We start from the raw sequence: 25844 nt of genomic DNA on the forward strand, positions 1-25844 counted from the left end.
GCGCAGGAACACTGGGAAACAATGGCTCACAGGGTGGTCATCTGTGTCAACAAAATGTTCTTGTAAAGAGAGAAATCCCAAAGCCGTGCAATCCTCTCTGCTTGGCAGGTCTCGGGCTTCAAAGGGTCAACTGTGGAGAAAAACTGTTTGAACTACCAGAGCGCTGTTACACGTGTTGTATGTCATCGTCGAATGATAACAACAAAGTGGACAAAATGGGTGAGTTGAAAGGGGTAGACGATAAAAACAGAGATGCAGACACAGGGGTAGACTGGAGGGGTCCTGAGGATCAATCAGTGCAATCACTTGGTTCAAGACTGCGAAGACAGCTTTAATCAGAAGCGAATCAAGGATTGACGGGATGAAGAAGACACGGCAAAAAGAACAGCGCGGATGAAGGTGATCCATGGATTCAATGGATAAAAGATTTATTTAGACAAGACAATGGGCTGGTGTAGAAACGTGTTCTTTCTTTCTGTCGTCATTTATCTACCCGGGTAAATCATCGCTCAGCTGTCAGAGGATTTTTTTTCAGTCCCCCACCGCAACAAGAATCGAACCGGTATGTCTGTGTCGACAGGGGAGACGTCCACACGCCAACTTAGTTTCCTCTGTGCTGCTGAGGGTGTTCACATCAACAAAGGTCGGGGAAAAAATGGCAGTGACCCTGGTGGCAACGGTGCAGAGATGACGTCTGCTTGACAGTTTTACTGGAGGTGGCTCCGTCATCGCCCAGACAATCTTCACGCACCCAGGGAGAAGACAACTCCTCTCAGTGAGGACCGAAGCTTCCAGAGCTGGCCTCCAGCCAAATGAAACACTGGGACAGCAAGAATCGCAGGTCGACTGGCTGCAGGTCTGGTGATAATAAATAATTCAGCATCTTCATTTAGGAAGAAAGGTCTGGAAAGTTTTAGCCTCTGAATAAATTAGCTACGCCTGGGATCAGTTGGCTTCCTGCCCGAGGGAGGTGAATGGCAGGTGACGCCGCGTCTCTCGGGAGGATGCGATATGCCCAGCAGCAAAATGATGTTGCTCCCATGCAGCCACCACCGTGTCTCCCAGAATTTCCAATCACTGTTGCAGAAAGAGATGCAATCAAGTTCAAATAGTCTCGCGTTTCGCTACTGAGTTACTGCCCCTGTTTGAGAAGGCTGGTACTAGCCGTAGCCGTGTTTGAGTATTCTCCCTTAGAATGGTCTCCCCTGGGAGTCTGAACTCTTTCCGCCAATGTCCTTAGACCGGTGAGCTTGGAAATGCCTGATGTGCTCGTCTCGCCTTGCTGGTCATTCAGTTAGCCCTGTCATCAGCTCTCACCGCCGCCATCTATCGCCTGCTGGAAACTCAGTCTCATTCTTAAATGAACAAGTCTGGGTCTTCTCATATCAGCGGACAACACTCTCTCAACAACTGCTTCCGGTGAAAGCTCCCCGTGACTAAAGATGCCTTTCCGCCCTCTTTTACTGTCATTTCACTTTATGGTTGAAGACAGGCAGAGCATTAGCTACCCTCGCCGGGTATTCCCAGAAAGGATCGGATTGTGTTCGGCGGTTAAAACCATGGAGGTTAGAGAAGACTATATTAGGGCAAAGTCTTTGACCCTGTGTCTGTGCACACCCGGTCCTCAGACAGCCTCGTACCCTGCTTAGTAGTCACGTGACACGGCCGCCAAACTTCCCTACACTTTCGGGACAAGCAAACAAATCACGGATCTCACCCTTTCTGAGAGGATCTGAGCGAGGGCAGGATGATTTTCTCAGAAGGAGAAGTGCAAATCACTCGTGCACCCATCTTTACCGAGTATTTCATCGACATTTCTTAACTTTAATTATAAAAACCGAGCTTGTGTCGTTTTTATCACGCGTTCTCTCAGCTTGCTGTCGGCCGCCATGACCGCATCATTGCGCCGCGTCCTCGCGCAGCTGAACGAGAGTATAAACAGCTTCCGGTCCTGCGGGGCAAATGGCGGTGAATGAAGCTGCGCATGGCAAAGATGGCAGAGACATAAAACGTGCCACTGAGAAATCGTGATCTTCAGTCTCAATACAGGTTCTAAGTTTTTACAAGCAAACAGCGCCTAATTCCTCCTTCACTCGTTGCTAAACTTTCTACAGTTGCAGCTTGCAGTCAGTTTAAGACGAAGAAAATATGGACGACTTAAAAAATTACTTAAAATATTCGAAATTAAAAAAGTCTCCATCTCTCTCGTCCTTTAATGTTTTAAATTGTTCCTCTCGACACCGAGGCTGCATCAGTGGGGCAATGAGCCAACAGCCAGCAGCACGTGAGGTGGGATGATGAAAAAGGCAGCTTCCTCCTCAAAAGACATGCAGAGCGCGGGACTGAGAAACTGCAGACTGATTATCACCACCGGAAACCGCAAAGCCGTTTAGTTAAATCCCGCACAGAGAGTGCGCATGTCCGTCTGGCCACAAACACTCCATCAGTCGCTAGAGGGAGCCTCCGGACCTCTCTGCCTACAACTTGTGCACAACTCCCTTACTGTGTCTCTGTCTCGTTAACAACATTCACAACTCAATTATTGGCAGCCTCGTCGATAACCCGCCCCTCCTCTTCCTCACACTTCCCTTCACGCGGGGTTGTGAAGTAACCCGACCCTCGCCTCCGCCCTCCTCTTCCTTCCCCTCCACACACATTGGAACATGCACACCAAGAACACAACAACGATTTACAGATAAAGGACAGCCCCACAGCCTGCTGTTACAACACACACCAGTAATAACACCTCAGTGATCAAGTCACAAACACGTTATTACTGTTTCAATAGCATACGTCAATATTACGTGACACAAACGTGATTCTTTCAAATTCTGTGGTCGTTGTGTCCCTTAATACACACGCTGGTGCATCACTAGCTACAAGCTTTTAATTAATCGTTAGTGTGAATATTATTTTTCACTTTAATGGTCACTCGAAGATTAAGATCACGTATAGTCATGGTGGCAGTGTCGGGGTCAGGGTGGAGGGTGGCCAGCCTCCTCTCACCGATGCTTCACGTGCGTTAGTGCAATCTCGACCAGCGGTCACAACCAACAGACACTCTCGATTCATCAAAGTCCACTTACTCGCCCGCCACCTCCAGAGGTCGGCGATTTAGTTAGCCAAGGTCTGGAGATGAGGTCTGTCTCCAAGCAGCTCGCGGAGGAGAAATAAGGGGATAACAGCCGCCATCTTATTTTATCTTGAAGATGGTGGCGCGGCAACACTTTCCCCGAGAACAACTAGACAATGGATGGCGGTAGGTCTCAAGTCTTCTCGTCACGACGGTCAAACACTCGTGTGATCATTACAGGTTGTACGACATTGTAACATTACATGACGCCATAGCACGTGACAGCATTACAAGACGTCTTAGCACGTGACAGCAAATATTTCTCTGTTCAATCTGTATTCCCTGCCCTGTGCGTGTGTGTGTGTGCGTGTGTGCGTGCGTGTGTGTGTATGTGCGTGTGTGTGTTCGTGTGTGTGTGCGTGTGTGCGTGCGTATCTCACTTTGCTGAGCTGGCAAACCATTCCTGCCCTCCAGTGGTGCCGGCAGCTAAGCCATGGCGATGTCGGAGACAGTTTGTGGCGCTGAGAATGGAGACAAAATGTTGCAATTTGTCTGAACAATGTCGGGTCCGCTTCTCCTAAACAGATCGCCGTCTACAATCGCTCGCGAGACAGAAAAGAAGGAGAAAAAAACTCTGGAAGCCGACATCCACAGACAATCGCCCTACAGTACGAGGTTCGCCCAACCGGAAATAGATGCCAGGCTGCTGATTCTTGATAATGAGGCTACTTTCTACACACCCGCGGCTAGGACTTCAGATGGCGCTGGTGTGGTGAGGATAAAGTAGAGAAGGAGAGGAAGAGGCAGGTGAGGCCGGTAACTCCAGCCACAATGTCCGCAATGAGTTTCCGGAGTCTTGTCTGTCTTCCTGCTTCCTTCTCGGCCAAACTTGTGCAAGTCAGCAAGTCAGCAAGTCAGCGAGACTGAACTGTCGGGTACAGCAAACAAGAGAGTTCCAGTCACAAGACATGCATGTACCCAGCACAGTCTCACCGACTGACCTTCGACCTTAGCCCCTGCTCCTCACCGGATCGTCTCGCACGTCCCCGGGCGCTAGAGGGCGCTGCATTCATCAGTCTGCAAACTTTTCCCCCAACCCACTTCTTTCCTGAGGTCGACCATCACGGGAAGTGCACGAGCCAGGATGACGTATGGGCGACCGTTACTGGACACTACGTCACACAGAAAGGTGATCGTCGTGAAGTGTTCCCTACGTCCCTCATCCTACGCCAGCAACAACGGTTCCGGCGATGCCGTCGTCGCATGAGAAGCTGGAGATGGGGGACCTTCCTCCTCTTGTCCCGCGTTTAGTGATGTCAGCAGTTCACACCGGTACTTTGCACCCTCGCTGGTGCTTGGTGTTGCTCGCTATCAAACATCACGGCGAGTTCAAAACACAGAATAGTTTAATAAAAAAAAGTAATTCTTTGTAAAAGACGAGGACGAACATTTTTACACCTAAACACACCGGCCGCACGAACACCCTGAAGTCAAGAATAATGATGGAGCCACTTTGTCTAGCCTTCTGTCGTCTGTCACATCCAGATATCGCCAAATGATGTCGTCTGCTTCATCACCTCAGGAAAGACATGATAGCGGACCCTCCGATTGCACCCAGGTAATCCCCCCAACTACCCTCCGACAGCGCTCGGGGCTAACCGTCTGACGCACGAGGCGGACCTCGACAGGTCATCGCGTGTGACGTCACGTCCAGTAGCCACCCGCTCATGCCCCACAACTCCAATCAGATGAAGGCTTTTGTTATTTCACATGTTAAACCTGTATTTTAACACTAAGATTTACAAATAAAGCGAGTTACACGTTTGTAACAGAGGAAGAAATACACTCCGCGAGTAGCACGTGTGTTGTGTGCGCGCGCGCCGAGAAAGAAATTCCGCGCCACTCAAACTCCACCTGACGGCACCTCGGCAACAGAATCACAGGGTGGGGAGTGCAGGAGGGACAACAAACTTCCGGTTACATTATTCCACGGAGTGCGAGGTACAAGCACACTACACTGACTACACAACGCCTCGTTAATAATTAAAGACAGGGTGACAAACATACCCGGATGTGACGGGGCAGACGTGGAAATTGCAACTGTCTTTAAAAGCGAGGCTGTGGGTGGCGGGACAAGCCAGAAGGTGTGGGACTGGCGGCCCACAATTTACACAGATTGGCCATCACACACTTCCGCTTTATGGGATGCGGCTGAAAGGCATTGTGGGTAGACAGGGTGTGGGGTGGGCGGGGACAGGCACAGAGGCAAATTACCTCGTGAAGTCAACAAGCGTAGCCTCGTCTTGGTTCCTGTCTGATGGGCAGCGCGAGGTGGAGAGGCCGTGAGAATTAAAACACACCCGCGGGAAATCGCTCGCGCTTAGTCGCCGCCACTGGCGCCATCTTGAAACGTGACGTAGATACTGGTGTACAAAACTGATGTACTAGTGTACAGGACTGCTGTACAAGACTGATGTACAAGTTGTGTACCTGAATTTTGTGACCAAAGTCTGGCACCAACATCCAGAGTGTGAGAGACAGCCACCCACCCGGTGATCGATGTTGTGTGCGGCCCCGACTCACCACAACCACGAGAAGCTGTAAAGCTCGACTCGTCGCCTCTCGAGAAAAGCTTTTTTCTGAATTTCCCAAAGGTTCCGGCGCTGCAGTAAGTTTTGCAGGTACGACTTCCGTTTCCTCGTAAGTTTGAAGGAAACGACTGCCAGAAGGTCAAAGTTCGCCAGGGAGTTCGACACAGAATGGGTGTGGGAGAGGGGTGGTGGTAATCATCTGATTAAGAACTCTTTCTCCACCCCAAGCAAAAAGATTGCAAAGCAGCCATTGTGGCGAAAAATCACATTTTGTGTTTGTGCGTTCATCCGCAACTTGAAATTTTAGGAACGAAATGAAATTACTCGCCAGGAATGTCTGTCTCCCATCTTTCCACCCTTGCTGGCATCGAACCCCGGATTGCCAACTGTTCCAACCCCTGCCGCTGCTGCTGACGGAGGAGAGCTAGACAAGGGCAGAGTGGGAGAAGAGGGCGAGGGAGGACAAATAGCAGGGATCAGTGGGGGAGAGAGAGAAAGGTTGGCTTGCCTCCTGCCCCGCCCCTACACACAGAGGTTTGGTCTCAAGTGAAGAAAAAAAAAGGAGAAAAAAGGAGGCTGAACAGGAGCAGCGAGAGACGAATGGGCCGCGCCTGATAACCAGACCCTCCAGGTCGGTAATACTTCAATGAATACTAAGCAGCACGTGCCGCCCGGACTCGAGACTCGGGTGGAGGGGAGGAAGGAGGAAGGGTGGCGAGGAAAACAGACAAGACGACTTGACCTCGACCTTTCTTGTGGCCACAGTGCTGGACGTGTCTCTGATGGTACTGTGGGTGTCTGGGTGGACTGAGGGTGTGGACTGAGGGTGGGGCGGTCAGCAAACAGTTGGCCCACACACACCCTGTGTGACAGCAGACGACCAAAGTGCTCCGCATTCACTCATTCATTGATAAAAGAATCTTAGCTAACCGACAGCCACGGGGTTGGTAAATGTCGGATAAATATAGTTTCTGCTTGCTTGAGATGGTTACTATTAAAAACAGATAAGTAATATTATCCCCAGAACCAATAGTTTACTGCTGAGACTGCCTGTACCGGAAGTCTGCAGAGTTTGGTGATGGCGGCTGCAAGCGTTTCCGGTGAGCGCGCAATGTAGGACATGGAAGCCAGGAGATATTCTCCAAGTTTCTATCGGCCAAGGATCCCGATGATGACAGCCTCACAGCCCAGAAGCAGCCAAGAAAAAATCCCCCCAGCATGTCATCAAGAAGTTTCCAGATTCACGTGCGGTAGGCAATCGTCTTCTGCGGTCAAGGGTCAAGCCAGATGACCCGAGCGATGTCGGAGAAGACGAAGCGAGTTGAGAAATATGCATAATGACAGTTCGATCGCTAACACGGCCAGACGTCTTCGCTCGGCCAGACATCGCCCGCCTTTCATCTCGCACAAAGCCAGCTGAGAGAGCGGAGAGATGATTGGCTACTCACCAACGTAGCCTGTAGCTGGCCAGGACATGGCCATGGTCCACGTGCACGACCTCCACTGCTGGTCTCTCACTTCCCATTATGTACTCGACAAACAATAACAAAGACCAACACAATAACAAAGACCAACACAACATTCGCCCTGCCAGCAATCCAGTCGTCTGACACTGTGGGACAGACATCACAAGTGGTCGCCGCCTATCAGAAAGCCATCAGAAATACTCTGTACCTATCAGAAAACCATCAGAAATATATTTTTTCAAATGTTCTCTTTTTGTGCAGTCTCCTGGGCAAGAAAATGAATGCTGGGATGGAAATAACCAAACTGCTGGCGGTCTGGGGGCAGAAGGGAGGGGCAGGGGCACAAATCGCCTCCAGGCACGTACCCGAGATTACTGGTTGAAAATACATGCTTGTACTGATTGTCTTACGGTAGTAAACTTTGTTTATTTTCAAAACTCATTACAGTACAACATACTTCTTTTCTTTTATACTTCTTTTCACGTTCATTACACTGCTGCATACGCCATCTTTCCTGAGTCATTACAGTATTACCTACTGCTTCTTGTCTCCAATAAATACAGTGTTACTGCTTCGTAATAATAATAATTATTATTATTTGTACAGCGAAGTCAAACCAAACCACGTGACACAGTCTTGAGATCGTTTGTCAGAGGCGTTCACATCCATTGCTACCGTCTGCCTGCCAGTGTTATCCCCCTTTATATTTCTCTCCTTCCCCAGTTTCATCTGCACCACACGTCACAACACTTCTTTTTATTTCTCCTTCTTTCCCTGTTTTCAATTCCATGTATTTGCTTGTTTTTGCTTTATTCATTGGTGTATGACAAAGCCACCCGAGTACATCCACACCCGCCGTCACATCTTCGATCAACTGTCACAGCATTGCCAGCGATTAAGTCCCCTTAAAACGCTCCTCATTAGATGATATCAGACGATGACAGCGACTAACGATGTTTCAGTGATGCTGACACGAGGTCGCGGGGTGTGAGAGACTTGCATTGGATGACCTCTGTGTCAACATAAAAATGTTTTACCAGAGAGCTGATGACAGATGTCTTGTAGATGACCTCGTCAAAACATGCACAGGGTAGAATAAATAATAAAATAAAGTCGGGAGGACAACAGAGCTTCATTTATATTGTTTTGAGAAAACAAAAAATATACAAAAACAAGTTTGACAATGTAGGTTCATGTTCGTAAAAATATTGTCCTAAAACTATTTCTTTTTCTGTGGAATCCGATGAAGCTGTCCTATGGAACTTTAGAAAGGAAAAATAAAATATTGAAAATACAGAATAGAAGGAAATCAAGTATCAGCTTACAGGATGGACACAAGTAGTTCGATACAAAGTGAAGAAAATCATCGCTACAACTGTCGATGTCTTTATTTCTTACTTCATGCTTCATCCCATTAACAGCCATTGCCGGCTACACTTTTCTTAAAAGGCAAAAATCTTGTAGCTTACAATTTATTTACTCAACTAGTAGAAAACAGTGACTGGACTTTTTTAGTTTATTTTTGTGTTTACTAAAGAACCTAGAGGAGTCGTATACTGTTAAATCAATTACCTAAAATGGCTGGCGGCAGGAAAGTACCCGGACTGCCAGCTACCCGACTGGTAACAAACTGCATGTCTGTAACGACCCAGCAAAGAAACTATTCAATTCCTCCGGCGCATGAGGGAGGAAAACAGAGCCATTGGAGGAAATGCCCGAAATGGGAACCGCAGGAAAACCTTTAAAATTCGCAGACATTCAAGTGCCGGCAGTCAGCTAATGTAATTGAAGGTCTGGCACAAAGTTAGGGTCGCGGGGCCGACACCCTTCACCGCAAAGTTCATCTCCTCGGTGTCGGTGCGAACCATTCAGCTTAATAGTCAGCCTCGCTTTCGTCGCCATTCGGCGAGTTGGGGCAGCCATCACGCCGGCCATCACGATCCCTCCACCGCCAGAGACTTCCTTCAAATGTGTGACGTCACTATTCACCCACGGTCACCATCAGAGACTGTCTACAAGTGTGTGACGTCTCCACTGTCACCACCAGACTTTCTACAAGTATGTGACGTCACAACTGTCATCACCAAAGACTTTCCTTCAAGTGTCGAGCTTCACAAAGAGTTTAGCGCGGTCAAGCGCAGACCACTGCAGTAGTTCAATCTTGTCACGTGATCATTTTTCCTGAAAACGTCACTCTGGGGGTCCGGAGCATGAACTCGCCTCCATCATTGGAGTCGCATAACTGCTGTATCGGCTCTGATTTGTTCTCTCAGCTTTGAACAAAAAAACAAACCGACACTTAATTAGTTTTTGCTAAGCCGGGTAGTTTAATTTCCGTGATTGTTTTCGCGGTTATTTTCCATCCCACAAGCTACCCACACACTTGGCAAGTAAGCAAAGAAGATAAAAAGTAGAGTTGTTTGATAATTATGGTCTGTAAGATGTGTGGGATACCTTCATCCTTTTTACCATGAAGACAAAGCATGGCCTCAGGTCATTAAAATTTATGAGGAGCCAGGACGACTTTTCTTGTGACAACGGCAGTTGTCGATGGCGAGCGTGGTGTACAGTTCAGACATCCATCCTTGTGAGTCGTCTTTCGGGACACAATGAAAAAAACCGAGTTTGGTTTCGCAACTGGCACTCGGAGAAAGACGAACGGAGGAGGAGGAGGAAGGACACCTGTAGACACGAGCCCCACACTCTGACCACATCAACGCCCACAACTACACTCCTGTATGGATACAGGCCAACGTTGGCACGCAGACCAACATTAACTTCCGGTTAATCTTTATTTTTGTGTTACTCAATCGAATGTTCATCTTTCTCGCATACATAAAAGATGAATTTATCACCCATGTAATCGAAAACAATCTAAATTTTTGTCTCTGGGGCCTCAGCGCACGGGACTGCTGATTGGATAAAGTTAAAAAGTTGTCGTGTGTGGTTCTTTCTCCTTGTCTTCCGTCTTCAGCTGTTTGATTATGAGTTCGTGTGCGTGCATGCGTGAATAAGACAGCGGTGTGCGTGTCAGTGACATCACATCTCTCACTAATCTACGGACAAAAGTTGTGATAAAGCAACAATGAGAAGCAGGCATGTCCCCCACCCACCACACTGCCTCCATCCACCCATCCACTGTTGTATTTTGCTGAGAGCTGAGTTTGGAAGTGGGGTCTGACCCCGTCATCGCTTGACGACGAGTAGAGGTGAGGACGGCGGGTAGCGCGGTAGCGCAGAGGGAAACATGCTCGATGGTCACACTACAGGGAGGGAGAGGTCTCTGACTGACTACAGGGAGGGAGAGGTCTCTGACTGACTACAGGGAGGGAGAGGTCTCTGACTGACTAATCGCCGCTAAGTGCAGACACTTTCCCAGCCAATCAACCAACCAACCACCCGGTTAAGGCGCGTGAACGCGTGGAACGCAAAACTAATCAGACTTCCATCCCGACACCAAATCCGATCTGCATACAAGAGAACTGTGGAATCTGATGCCAGATGTTTGGTGACTGGTGACAAACAGCAACGAGGCCAGGTCAGCCTCCAACTGATGCTCAATGACATCGACACTCGCTGGACATTTACACCACGAGGTATATCTAACACAGAGAGAGTGTGTCGATACCAAGAGAGGTAACCCACAACACACAAAGGGAGAGAAGGGAGGTTAGCGCCATGATGTAATCATTTAGAGACTAAGATGCTCTCTAACCATGCAGACATACAAAATACAGACCCACCACCATTGGACGTATCAAACCCTCCTAACTCCGTATTCCCCTCGACTGGACCACAACAATCCGTGTTGATGGATTGCCTGCCGCTTGTAACATCTGCCAGTGACAAACCCACCCACGTGTCAGCTCTCAATATGATTTGCTGCAGCTAATGAATGCATGATCGCTACAACTGTTTTTCTTTTTTCCCCTCGGTGTCTCCCCTCGCCCAAACTAAGGTCCCATCAAAGCAGCGTGCTTAACGGACGCAGATCGAATGGCCGAGAAGCTGCCTCATCCCGGGCATCCTTCTATGCAAACTTGCTCACATCCGGGCCCCTAATGGCCGCCTGGCGCACGGCAACAAAGCTCACGGACCTGCCAGCCTCCCGCACGCGAGTAGTGTGCAGCCCCAATTCAAAGCCTCCCCGAGCTTTTGGACAGATGAGAGGAGCTTTTTAGGGAGACTGGGTCAATTGGGTAATTTACAAACAAATCAGCCTAAAGCATGAGGATGCCTTCCTGCTGCTGATCAATATGTACAGAAACCGTTTTTCTCGCGTGCACGTGCGTGATAAACATGCATCTCTTTAGTGATTTTCCTACATTTAAAGCCTTTTTTCTGTTTGTTTGTGTTTCTTTGTTTATGGTTTTTTTTCGTCGGAAAGTACTACGTGAGAGAATGTCTAACTGTGAGGATGGTCCGGTGGGTGGAGCAGGAGGGCATAGCCATCGGTTTGTCTGTGCCTGGGCAGGTAACAAAATACCTGGTGGTCATTTTGATGTTTGTATTGTAACCAGCAGACAGCCAGGTCAAAGTGAAACCCGTGTGCCCGGCGAGCAAGTGCCTTACTGGACACAGGCAAGAGTTTATGGGTTTGACCGGCCTGTAAGATACAGCTTCGATGTGAATACCATCGTGGACCTCGTCAGCGCTCGCTGGTATCAAAGACAGAGGGCTCTCAGTGCTGTGGTGGTGCTGGAAGCTGGTGGCGAGGCTCCCCCAGTAATCTCAGCCACGACAGTGACGACACGCCAGGACGCCATCTGCATCGTTGTATCACATTACCTTAACGATAACGATCACGGCGTGGGTCAAGAGGTCAGCAACAGACAGGCAATATGGCCAACTCGTTACCACACACATCTCTCGAGTCAAGTTGACCTTTTTACACGTGACAACTGCTCGATTCCAACAAATGTCTGCAAAGCATCTCAAGTGTGAGAAACAGGAAGGCGGCATGAAAACTGTGAAATCCACAAACTAACGGCATGGTGAGCTGAGTTCATGAGGGCGAGACTGCGGCCATCAGCCTCGTCATCCGGGTACAGCCTTGTCTTGTACAGGCTCAAGTTACTAACATTTTTTCTACCGGACACTTGGAATGGCAGAAAAAGTGTTTCTAATGGCTTTCACAACTCCGTCCAAAGCCTAATGATCGGTCGTTGATTTTTAAAATTATGCGACTGCTTTTATTTTGCTTTTGATCATCTTAAAATTGTGTCCGTCTTACATTCGGGAATGAGTCTGATTAAGAAGTCTCTCTGCCTTTGTGTGGAGCTTCGAAGGCCAAAGTGAAGTGTGATTACAGACCGAGTGAATAGATCATCACCGCCTGAGAGGGGAGGGAGGAGGTGTCTCAGACATGTCGTGCTGAAGGTTACGAGTGGGTCACCTGTTTGTCCAACCCTCGCAAAAGCAGTTCTCCTCAAACTTCAGGAGGAAATTCTTTGCTCTGCCTATAGTTCCACACACCAAGACCCTACTCCCAACCCAGCCCCTTCCCTCCCTCTCAAAAAATGGACATCACGACCCAAAAACACTTACGGGGACAACTTCACCTCGCTAACAAGATGTGGCTCCGGCGCGTGGACGCCGCACTGCGCATGCGCGGTGCGGAAGCGAAAGAAGATGAGAGGTTAACAAAGGTTGGTGGGGGTGGGGCGGGGAGTCGAGTGGTGAGGGCGCGGAATGGCGATGTGGAGGGTGTAGGGGAGGGTCAGACAGCTGTCGTTATAAAGGGCGTGGGGATCAATGGAGGTTTTGCAGGCGATGCGACCTGCTAATCATGTCCAACAGCTTTACAACCCAGTGCACTACCGCCGTGTGGCCTCCATAAGTCCTCCACATCCTGCACCTGACTGAGAGGCTTCTTAAGTACACATGATTAGCATGCAAACACCTCTGTGTCTGTCTGTGTGTCTGTCTGTGTGTCTGTCTGTGTGTTCGTCTGTGTGTTCGCTCTGTTTGCTCTCTGCCGTATGCTGTGCTTGAAAGGAATCATAAATCTTTCTTGCCATCATTTCCGGCACAATTTTCAGCTTGCTACATGTGGACTTTTTACAATTTTGCAGTTCAGATTTCTGTTCACACATGCACTCAAGAAGCACACACACAGCTCACACACACACACGTTCATTGTTATAATCGACTCTTAGAGAAGGAAGGTAAGGACAAGGAACTCTTATTTTTAGTCGTCTTTGAAGACCTGAGACCACCCAGATGAGCGACTGTATATTGGCACAATACGGGTATCTACTGGCACCATACACCCGCTTTTGTCTGGCACCCGGCGGTAGTTTCATGTAACCGCTGTTGAATAAGGTTTCACCAATATCTCCGACTGGCATACACATCTACATCTGTGAGTGCTTGTGTTTTGTCTTGTTGGACGGTCAACATTTTTATTAATGTCAATAATAATTATTACAAATACCAGAGGATTAAAATGTTCACATTGCCTTATTCATCCGCATTATCCGCGTGCCGTAAAAAATAGAAAAAGAATCTAAAATGTAGTAGGGACATAAAGCTAGATAAGTGGTCCATCATGTCTAGAGCACGGAAAATAAGCCGTTATGATAAGTCACGTGACCGTTTGCTGCTCACTTCAGGGAACTATTGGTCAGAACTTGAGACCGGCGATGGTCTCGTGCTGGTGTGGAGGCACTCAGCCATGACGACCAGACGGCCATAGCGGATTATTTTATTTCCTTCACCACTGGGACGACTCAGGTCGGGAGGACGAACAAAACATTTCTTGATATCGGTTTTGCGAACAGTTGGCGGTAACGGCTGAATCTGGACATAAAGGTGAGTAAGTGAGCGACAAAGGGACATCACTGGATGCAGAGAGCGACTGGCGATGTTATTGTTGCTGCGACGACTGATGGGACTGCAGTCGGCCGAGCACGTGATCAGCGCAAGCCAATCACGACGAAGCGGCAGAATGTTCTGGTGTCGCTGGAGAATAGCAGGGGCACTCACTCTTGCTGGACAGCCTTTCCGGCCTGGCACACAGGGAGACAATTCACACCACAGACTACTTCCAGCTAACAACATCCTCCATCACGGCCTCAAGTGTTTCTTCATTCTCCTCCTTCCTTCTCCTCTTTGCTCACATCGCTTTGTCCGTTTATTGCAAGCAAGAGAGTTTGTGTCTGTGTGTCCGTGTGTGTGTGGAGGGACCGGGGGGACGAGGGAGAGCGATCAGAGGAGGCAAAAAAAAAAACTTCTGAGAAAACATCTTCCATTGCCGTTAAAAAAAAAGTGGAACAAAAGTTTCCGTATAATGAAGTTAATAAAAACTCCCACAGCTTGTAGAAATTCGTCTTTACTTCCCATGCACATTATCCTGGAGCAGAAGGCTTCAGCCGGCCGGCCAGACAAAGGTGAACTTTGACCCTGCACACACTTGCCGAGAATCGTGCGTTTACCTAACAGCCGCCGCCAGGTCTTGATGCACGGACATCAAAGGCATCGATCCTGGCCGCGCGCGCGCCTGACATCCGCAGGTTCAGGCTCCGCATCTCAGACAACTCGCGACTTGCAACGGATGCATGCAACTTCCGGCCTCACCGGGGCCATTTACCTCCCCTGGCTGGTGTGGGGAAGTAAGCAATGCAGTTCCTGAGACGATTGATGCCTTCTGATATAAAGTCGCTTTTATTCTGGGAGTGGGAATAAACAGGTGATGTGGGATGCTTCCGCCATGTAATCGTTACTAGACATCCCCTGTGGGACTGGACTTTTATCGTCGCTAATCATCGCATGAATGCGAAAGTAATTCAGAAAGTCAAACACAGCTACAAACGGATGACGATGATATTCAATGACGGAAATGAATCCGAAACAAATAAATCGAAAAAATAAAACAGTAATTTGGCGATGAGATAGCGAGTGGAGAAGGGGACTTGTGTTTAATGGGCAGCTCGTTAGCGGAAATAACTGAAAGGGATGCTCGTGGCCACTGTGATGTAAACAGGAAGTTGTCGATAAAGTAAAACGATATTAGACAGGACAACAACCGGAAGCCAACAAGACAAGTTACATATGATGAGTAAGTAGGAGTTAGATATGGCGACTAAGGTTAGAGAACTGTGGCGAGCAATGGTATTATCAGATGATAATAATACAATAGATGTGAAGAACAGAAGGATGTAAATAAACGATTGTTTTCAGATCGAAATGTTGAGCAGAAGGAATTGAGAATGTTTGTCACGTGACCCTCGCCATTCCACTTGCCTTTTCCTTTAACAGTCACGCGTGCATCACGTGCAGAAGTAAACCTAAATATAAGTAAAGGGGGGAATGGTGTGGGGGGAAGTAACGAAAATTTCATAAAAACAGAAACCAGACAGAATACATTATTGGATCGACACTAACAGCTGCACTAAAACTTGCCAGAGGGATGGACATGCAGGTTTTATACCTCCAATGACATAAAACGAAGGAAAGCTCAGGCGAGTCGTAATATGCGGCGTGTTTATAAGAACCTCCCGGACAGGAGGGTGAGTTATCCCCCTTATCCCCCGACTAAAGGTGCAGGGTGCGCAGGAAGTCTGCTGAAACCCAAACACTCCCTCACGATCAAACCTTCTGAGACAAAAGACAGGCGAGGAAGGAGTAACCTCGGTCAACACCAGAGGTCTCCCTTGGCGGACCCTCCACTTCTCCCCCGTCAGCCCAGTAAAAGCTTCTGCAAATAACTCACATTGAAATGACGAAAAGATAATAGGTCTGAAACAGCAGGATTTCCGTTATTGCATCAGGGGCGGGTTAACCCCATCAGACGTCTGGAGGCTGCTTAACGATGTCTAGCACTCTCACCGTCTCCACGGAGATGTTGGAGGGTTAACGGTCCACAGCTGTGGCGAGGAGGAGGAGGAGGAGGAAGAGGAGGAGGCGACCAAGTAAGAAACTTAATGCCTTCTTGAGCACCGCGCCGACGGACCGCGAGATTCAAAAAGCTGAGAGAAGTGTTTTTACAAACATTTAAAAATGAGACACGAGCTCATCAACTTTCAATTCAAGAAGCGATGTTTCCCATTTGATTACCAAAAAGTAAAAGCAGTCTACATATATATATATACTATTTTTTTAATTTTAATGCAGTTAATGGATATGTTTACAGGGTATTTTAGTAAAAAATAATTCCAGTGGGAGGCCAGCTTAGAAACCAATTTAATTCACCGAAACCACTGCACATAAAGAGGATGTGGGGTCTGAAATTGTCTGTTTGTGTGTGTGTTTGTGTGTTTGTGTGTGTGTTCGCGTCAATAACAAATAATAACCAAAGAGTCAACTCCCCACACGGGTGTTGAACCACGCACCTCTCTCCTCTCACAACTACCTACTGCCCCTAGTAAGGGGACAAAGCTCAGGTGACAATCGTTTCCCTCGCACAAACATACAAGTCGATGTATAGACATCTTCCTACCTCCTTAGAGAACAAGAAATCCATTTTCTTCAGGCTGTCACCTTGCGTATCATCTCCCCGCAGTGCGACTTTCTGAAACAAAAGAAAGAAAAACAACATTGGATGGGAACCAGTCCAACTCCGGTGAAATCCATCAAGCAACTAAAATCAACAATCTGTAAAAAAAAAAAAAAACAAAGTAAAACAAACAGATTAAAGCAGCTTAACAATGCCAAAATAAGCGGGTACAAAGTTGGACAGGAGGCCAGCCTGCAACAACAACACCATCAGGGAACGAAAACACAGTCAGGACCGGCGATGAAAGATAAACACGACCAACCCTAAACCATCGTCGCCGTGCACCTCACGAGCTCTACACGTGCAGGGTGTTGAACACGAGTAGAGCTCGGCTCACAACGACCGGCAGTTGAGACTGTACACACAGGACTTTGGCCTCTTGGTGCCAGACCAACAAACTCACTTCTTCACATGTCAACATCATTGTTGATTGCATACAAAATCTTATAATAAAGAGTTTGAAATATAACGATGCTGTCTATACAAAACACACCCTGTTGTGAACACATCATTTTTGGCACATTTGGGCTATCATACCGAAGAACAGCTCATCGAGAAACTTCTAGCAAAGCTGATTTGTCTCGCTTGTTCATCCCCCAAACCCAGAGTTAAGAGATAATTGGCGATGTCAGTAGATTGCATGTCTTGCTAAATCCAACACAACCCTCTAAGCTCGGATTTATGTTAGGGGTATGTGTGATAATATAAGGGTGATAAACATGATTAACGAATGTTTCTTCTCGTAAAACAGCATCCAGCAACAGGATGCGAACCCACTAGTACATGGCCGCACATTCCTACAAAATCATCTTCATCGTCATCGTCATCATCATCAGCCCACGACAGCTACAATAAAACAATTGCACAACAACATGCAAGCCTCAGTATCCTAACATCTCAGGCCAGTGGGGTGTGCACGAGTACCCGGGAGCTGTCCTGCAGTTGTGAAATCACAGATACCCGTGTTTCTTTGATATGATACACAGAAAGCATCTGGTTCCTCCATCTTTCCTCAGATGTCTGTGTGGAGTGTTGCAAGAGGTGGTCAGTGGGTGTAGCAGATACAAACAACAGATGGTTGTTGCCTTTCAACGGGTAACTCTCGAGCTGAGTGCACAAAGGTGACAGCTTGTCAGAGGAAGCACTCTGCCCCTCACTCACTCCGTGCCCTGAGTGAAATACCATTTTACAGAAGACACTGCCAGACTCTCCTTCTTCCCAACACGAACCCTAGGTACAGTCAGGACAGCTACTCACACCCTCAGGGGGTCACAACAGGTTACAAGTGCACACGCATGCGCAGTGACTATGTCATGTGGTGGTGGAAGGTGAGGCTGTGGGAAAGGAAGACATCATCTTGTCCTGGGAAGCAGGAGGTCAGGATGGCACATGTCGAGGGCCGAGATATCGACACCTCACAGCAGTTCTTCTGGTGTCCTCAAAGACTGTGGTCAAAGATGGCGCTCGACAGTGTTTGTACAGACGACTCCATTTGCCGGACAGCGTTTTGCACTCCGCACTCCACCAGACTCCTCGCCCTCCTCATCCACAACAGTCAACGGAAGAGAAATCGCCCGACAGGTTGTGAATCGGCCCGGGTTTCGATCTCTGTCTCCAACAACAAGCTGATGAAAGGGACTTGATGATGTTAATTCTCGGCAAGCTATAAAGAAGCTCAATAAACTTGTCAATACTTCTTACTCTCGTGTCCCTAGCAAAGCTCGGCTTTAAGCGATGGTCCAACGGAGAAAGAAAACTAGTTAAAGCCAGTTTATTTCAGGGTCTAACCCCGGGAGCAAGAAGCCAGAGTTGCACAACACATGCACTCAGATATGTCCATGAATATGCGAGCACACACACACGAACACACATAACTGACTTTGTATAATACAAAAATTCCAAAGGGTTTGGACTCAGCTCATTTTCTTATTTTATGACATTAATGCTTCTCAGAACTCCAGAATAAAACAGGAATACTTGTTCAGTGTCGACCTAGTAGTGGTCAGTAAACAACCCCGGGTACAAATAAGTCTGAGAAACAGATGCTCCAAACCGGAACAGGTCCCACCCGGCTCTCAAAATAAACCAACCGATGTCGGAGAAACAAGAAAGCCCGGCATCTCAATTAAATGCTAACTCCGGCTACAGCATTCTGTCTTTCTTCTCCTTATTTTTTAAAGAAACTGCCTTACTCCTTAAAGTCGTCGCCGGCGATAACAGTAAACAGATGACGGGCTGAGAAACTCTCGTATTTTCTCGCTCGTTACAGATGGCGAGCGAGACAGTTGCGATAGGCTCCATGCCTATCAACTTCCGGTCTGCGTGCGTGTGGAGCGAATTCTGCGCTAAATTTACACTTCAACAAGAGGAAAAAATACAACAAACTGAGACATTGCGATAAACTGAGTCCCTCCGTCCATCCTGGCTTACCCACACCCGTCTGTATGGCAGCCCGACCTGGCTATAGCTCTAGCCAACAGGTGGACTTGCACTTTAACAACAAAGGAAAAGATTGTATTCTTATTGAAATTGCAATGTTGAAGGAAAACATATCTTCACAAATACAATGCAGCTAGAAATGAAGGATGTCCAACTAAAAGGTTCAGGAAATATCAAATCAATGATTAATAAACGAACCAATCAAACGATCTGCTCTTTTCATGGCTCCTATCAAAAACAATTTCTTCAAAAGCTCTTTATTTCTGGAAAGATAAGCTGTTAATGTAATAAAAATGCTGAACATGGCAATGTTAACCCTGTACCCGCTGACACAGATTGTGTCCATGACTGGCAGTGTAGCTGTCAGCTATCCTGGACTACAAGGGGTTAACTAGAATAAAGATGGCAGTGGCTGCCGATTGCAAGTTGCGATCACACGGAGTTTGGCGAGCGATTGCCAGGGGACTGCGAGATTAAAAGCGGGGATGCATCAGTCGATTGTTTCTCCCCTAAATTGTGTTGACCGAGACAATTCGCCTTCTGCCTGTCCATGGATTTCGCCAGTCGCCAGGCAAGTGGAGGACAGTGGTCGTGCCGGACAGACGAGTAAACACGAGACAAGGCGAGAAGTGGGCTTATTTCTGCCGGGGAGCCAACTCCCATGTTTCTCTTCGTGGCTAGAATTCGGAGGTTTAAAAAAAAAACCGAAATCATTAGCAGTCCGACCGGAGATGGCCATCTCTTGTACCGCATTATGACAAGTTTTCAGATGATACAATGTAGAGGACCCCATAAAAGCTCGGTTTTAGACTGAGTAGGTCGGTAAACACTACTTCTACTTGTATCGAGGCTTGTACACACATGGGACAGAGTGACTGACTGCAGAATGCACTGATTATCCCGTGAAATAAGCCCCTCGGTCGATATGACAAAGAATGGCAAAAAATAAAACAAATAAAAAACAGCAAAAGAACAAACAAATCAAGAAAAAAAATTAAAAGTGGATCGAACGGAGATATTTCTAAAAACAAAAACAAAAAAGGAACAAAAAAGACACAAACAAAAGAAATAAACAAATCAAAATAAAAACGAAGCAAAAATTAAAAAATAAAAAACAACAAATAAACACAAAAACTGAAAAAAAAATGAAATTAAAAATTAAAAAAACTAAACAAATTAAAAAAACAAACTAATGTAAAAAATATATATAAATTAGTAAACCAAAAGAAAAGAACAAAATAAGCGAACGAAAAAAAAAATGGGGGAAGTCCGCAGTCCTGTGAAATAAGAGTCCTTTCGATATTTACGGGTGTTATCGCCAGAGCGGGTATAAGTCGCCGGGTGCTGCCAAGATGAAAGGAACAGGAAAAGCATGAAGATAAATGCGCGATGCAGGGTGGGAAACTGTCAGAATGGTGCAAGATGGCGCTCAGGCCCCTGATTGGGCCAGTTGGTGCACGTGTACACGCGCACGCACGCGCCGACACACCAGGCACGGCAGGTGAATGAGCAAACACTCAGGGGAAGCTACTCACACCTCAAAACCAGATTCGTGTACAGCGACAATGAGTGCGACTGGGACTGAGCTCGGCAAACGACGGCGACAACACAGGTTCGATGAAAGCTCCTCCCTCCGGGTGCAGGTGACGCAGGCTAATGGACGTGACGAGCGTGACAAAGTGCCGGATGTGATGTCATTACGACTCAGTCACGTGACCAGCGACTAGCATGCCGGCCAAGATGGCGAAGGATGTTGCAGACCTGCAGGCCGCCATGAGTGTCGCTATTGTCACACACGGAGTCAGCTTGACCATGAGTAGGGTTTGACGAGATAACTGTAACAGGCATCAGTGCGGTCGCCTCCCCTGCCGGACGAGGATGAGTGGAATTTGATGAAGGAAGAGGAGATCAATGGCTGTGGATATCGCTGCAAATGTAATTACCGAGGCACATGTGCATGTAACAGTTGTGCCGAGCGATGGCTGACAGACTTGCTTTCCTCAAGGCAGCTGCGAGCGTTAACCTTTTAAAAACGAACCTTGAGTGGAAAACGAGTGTAAAGTGAAAACGAGGGTTTAGCCCTAGATGAAAAAAGCTCTTTACTACCTGCTCACACTTACACAAACCTTACAAATATATCCTAGCCTGTCAGTCAGCTTACTGGAAGACAAGAAACCACTTCAAGAAGACTCCAATATTTTTTTTAAAAATATATTCATCAATGCAAAAGATTAGCAACTGTCCGTGGAAATGTTTTCAACTGTCCTGCCTGAAACTAAAGAATACGGATATCCAGACAAATGACCTATGAACCCACACCTCCACTGTGGTCAGCATGCAGTGAAACAATTACTGTCTCACGGCGACGGATGTTGACGAATGTCATTATTTTTTTCACAGAGACAGCTTGAAAGCCGTCCGTGCAGAACAATGATGATGGCGTTCCGTGAGGCTGGAGGTCTCGGGAGGAGCAAGTGAAGCCAATCACAAGACTGCGGCAGGAGCCAGCCAAGCGAGTCCAATGATGCAAATAAAACTACTTGAAGAGCATCGCTCAGCTGATCGCTGGTCAGAGTGAGTGAGCGCTGCTCACCGACAGATGCTGACGAGGGTCTTAGCAATCGATGAGGCAACAAACGACCTCTGTGTTGTCTGGGATGGATGTGAGTCGGTGGCTGGGGAGGAGGGAGGAAGGGAGATGAAGGAAAACAAAGACAGACAGACACATTTGCTTGTCCAAAGCCTGCTGCCAGGGGCAGCTACTCTCGCTCCCTCTCCAATTAAACCAAGACCTTCCAATGTATCTAAAGTGTCTTTAGAGTATCTCTCCTTAGCTGCTGTCCTGGATTACATTATTTAATCACAGGACTTTCAAGTAATCAAGACAGTGTAAACCTGCCTACTGGTATCACAAAGGATTCCTCACTTTACAAAATGGCTGAAGTCTCCATAAACAATTTTCAAATCACTGAAAACTTTAACAACTTAAATCCACAAAGAGAGGAATACGCGAAATCCTAAGATTACTGCTTGCATAGAGAGTTAAATTAAAAGAAAGAAGGATTACAAATACAGTGGAACCTCGGTTAGCGAACGCCTCGGATAGCGAATTTTTCGGATAACGAACAAAAATTTCGTCAAAAATTTGTCTCGGATAGCGAACAAAATTTCGGATAACGAACAGCCACGTGAACCACACGTGACCGACCAGCATGTCATCATTCGCGCTTGAGACACAGATACGATCGGTCGTTCCTTTTCTATGCGCATCCTTCTTATTTAGTAATTGTTGTGCTTTATTTTAATAAGATAATCATCAATCATGGCTCCAAAGAAGATTAAGAACAATTAACAGCAGTGAGGTAATGACAAGGAAGCGGCCAACAATTGAATTGAAAAAGGAAATGATTTCAAAGTATGAAGGTGGCATGCGTCTGTCGGATATGTGATGTGGTATTACCGAAAAGTTTTACAAAAAGGCAGAAACAACAGACACTGGACAAGTTTTTTTCCTTTAACCTCAAAGCTACAGAAAAGGGAAGTCACCCCCGATTTTATAATGTCACGTGTGCTCATGGAGGGGGAATCAAAGCAGTAATTCCACCCCTTCCTCCCCACACCTGCTTCCACCCACGCCGTCAAAACGGCAAGTTTTCTGATGTTTAAATGCTTTCGTTAATGTTTTTATGTTTATTTAACTCCATTTATATTGCATTCTAGCTGTTCTCATTAAAACAAATACCTACATAGCCTGTAACTTTCAAATATTAGCGAGTCAACAGGGGCCGGGAACCAATTAAATCTATTTCCTTTATTTCTTATGGAAAAAATTGTTTCGGATAACGAACATTTCGGATAACGAACAACTCTCCAGAACGGATTAAGTTCGTTAACCGAGGTTCCACTGTAACACAATATTTCCACGGGACGCTTGTGCATCTGCACTCACTAGGTGGCGGCCATTTTTATTATTGTTCGTCCAGGTTTGTCAACACTGAGCAGGAGGCTAAAGCGATCGCAGGTTTGGACATAAATATTTCAGCAGCTCGCTTTGGCAGACTGGTAGACTTTGTATCGACCTTCCAGCAAACCAAGTTAAGTGAAGATTCTGTTAAGAGTCGCGGACGCCATCACAGTGGCGAGTGGTTACTATGCCAGACCTACCCAGGACGTAGCCAGAACGTAGCCAGAACGTAGTCAGCACGTAGTCAAGACGTAGTCAGCACGTAGTCAAGACGTAGTCAGCACGTAGCCAGCACGTAGTCAGGACGTAACTTGGAGAATGTGACGCACAGTCTGTCTGGCTGTGCTCGGTCCTGGAGTCACTTTACCTCCAAGCAGATTTACACGCGGTCAATGCGCCGGAGGTCGGGAAGGTTCATCAGATCAAGGAGAGTGCCCGCCGCCATAAAGTTGCTGCAAACGACGGCAGCCGTCTCAACGGCGATCGCTGCCTCCTTTCACAGTCTACAGTCCGCCCCTCACCTTTAACCTGCGCCGCTGGAAGGTTTTACCTACCGAGGAGGTGAAAAAATGGAGACAAAAGCCTTTCTGTACTCGCGACACCAAGAGTCGAACCCTCAGACAAACCTCACGAGGATGGACAGCATGTGGTGAAAGTCATCAGATGTAGGAGCCAGGCAAACCAGAGTCACTAAATCGAATTTTAAATATTTTATATACAGATTTATTCTCGACAAGATGTGAAAGGTCAAACGAGTCGGAAATCTCTTCCACAAAAGCTATCATGTGACCAGACATACGCCATCCCTGCAGAAAGTCGTTCTTGCCAACTGAAGTCGTCCCCTGCTTTAATTCAGCAAAACATCTTTGTGTAAGCCGGATGTGAGAAGGAATTTACTTCAACTGAAATGGATTTACAATAGAGAAAGAGACGAGAGCAATGAGATAAGGAAGGAAAAAGAGGAAAGAGGAGCGAGGATGGAGCTGTACCACCCAGCAGCCTGTACAGTGTCATGACAAAGTTTATGGCCGGGGAATCAATACACTCGGCATCAGACCCTAACACAACAAAGCTTGGCATCAAGTGATCCATGATCTCTCGCCCAAAATTCCTCCTCAAGCCTGTGGTCGATAGGATGATTTTGTGAGGAACATCAGCCATGTTCTCCTCCATTTCCCCAAATCGTTCTCCCTGAAGGCGTAAATCCAGACCTTCATTAAGCAAGACATTAATATCTGAACACAGACAGCTTTTAGGGGCGGAGAGGTGGATAGACCCCGTGTCTGGATGAGGGTTTGCAAGCCCAATTAAAGTCGGAACCTCTGGCTGCCAGGTTTTCGACTTTCGAGAGGACAGCTCGACATTTTGATGGTGCAACATGGGAAATATTTTTGAACACTGATATTTCCTTGGAGAGGAGCTCACTGAAGCTTGCTGGTCTCATCTCCTGATAGGAGATACAAAGAAACGGAAGAGTAGAGCAGGGAGGAAAAGGCTAGCAAATGAAAAAGGAGGACTACCCCGACTGAAGTAATCAACACCGAGCCAACCACAGACTTACATGCAGTCGAGACCGAGCTCATCAGCCGAGCTACATTCTCTTTTTTTTCTCGCAATCCTTTTGAAGCAAAGAGTCTCTTGTCCCTCGTTTATTTAGCTCCACTGATTTCTGGGATGTATTTTTAGACATCTTCCCCTCCCTCTCCTCGGGGGCTGGTGGGGCTGTACCCGACAGTCGTGCTGTTGTGTTGGGATGTAAGTCTCGCCCTCGCTAGCCTTATTAGCTGGCTGTCAGGCCGACTCGGCATCGTGTGGAGGACGAAAGCCTAACAATCCCAGACGAGGGACTAATTGGGCCCCGCCTCCAGTTCAACTGCTGTTTTGAAGGTTCAGAAATCAGGCGCCATTAAGTTGTCCCTGCACGAAATAAACAGTCAACTCGCCAATCGCCCCAAGGGACAGAACTGGTTGCAGGATGGAAGGGAGGCTACAAATTAGCGGCTGGCAGAAATCTCGCCTCAGTCTTTGTATACCTCTTCCGGTCTTGCTCTCCTTCTATCAATTTCTGTATCTTCCCCGCTCTTTCTCACGATCTAGGGGTCGCCTCCATCACTCCTATTTCTTCTCTCTCTGTCCCTCCATCTCTTTCTCGCTCTGTACTAACCCGTCTTTCATCCTTCTCAGTTATTAATTCTTTCGATTCCTGGCATAATCATCCATTTTCACGGAAGTTCCAGAAGACAATAAGTATCAGAAGACAATAAGTAAACAGAAATAAATATTGTAGCACAGGATTGACACAGGGTATGTAAATAAAAAATAGCACGTGGGCTGGCGCCATGTTCTATTATTTAAAATGTCACGTGACTTAAAATGCAAACCAGCTGACGAAAACTGTAAAACTGATTGGACGCCAAAACAAAACTACAGTGAAGCTTACGACTGGAGATGCCGGCGAGCAGACTAAAGATTTTAAGACCATAATTGTTGATGAAAATAAATTTATTCCGATCTTTCATGCTCTTCAGCAGTTAAGTCAACTTTACAACAAGGACGGATGTTTCTTCCACAGGAAGTCACGTGACCCTAGCAATTATGAAAGCTTTATGACAACATTGCATGATGAAAAGCAGCAAGGTATCAAACTTCATCATAATCGCACGTTTGATCACATGACAGGAGAAGCGGAGGACTGTTGCCCGTCTACTCAATTAAGTCGGAACGGACAATTTGTCAGGAAGTAAATATCGCAAATTGCACAGAATAATTTCATCATGATGAAGAGGCTCCATGGCGCCAGCAGGTAACAAGAAAC

At 47.1% G+C, this 25844-nt stretch overlaps 1 protein-coding gene across 5 annotated transcripts in view; it reads right to left on the reverse strand.

Annotated features, from left to right (window-relative positions):
* Positions 1-25844, reverse strand: part of LOC112555635 — a 143836-nt gene that overhangs the window by 19485 nt on the left and 98507 nt on the right. For all 5 annotated transcript variants that reach the window (XM_025224065.1, XM_025224066.1, XM_025224064.1 and 2 more), the window contains one exon: positions 16570-16641. In XM_025224065.1, the coding sequence (XP_025079850.1) occupies positions 16570-16641 (72 nt within the window). The remainder of the gene's footprint in view (positions 1-16569; positions 16642-25844) is intronic.

This window comes from Pomacea canaliculata, linkage group LG14 (assembly GCF_003073045.1).
Source record: "Pomacea canaliculata isolate SZHN2017 linkage group LG14, ASM307304v1, whole genome shotgun sequence".
Taxonomy (NCBI): Eukaryota; Metazoa; Mollusca; class Gastropoda; order Architaenioglossa; family Ampullariidae; genus Pomacea; species Pomacea canaliculata.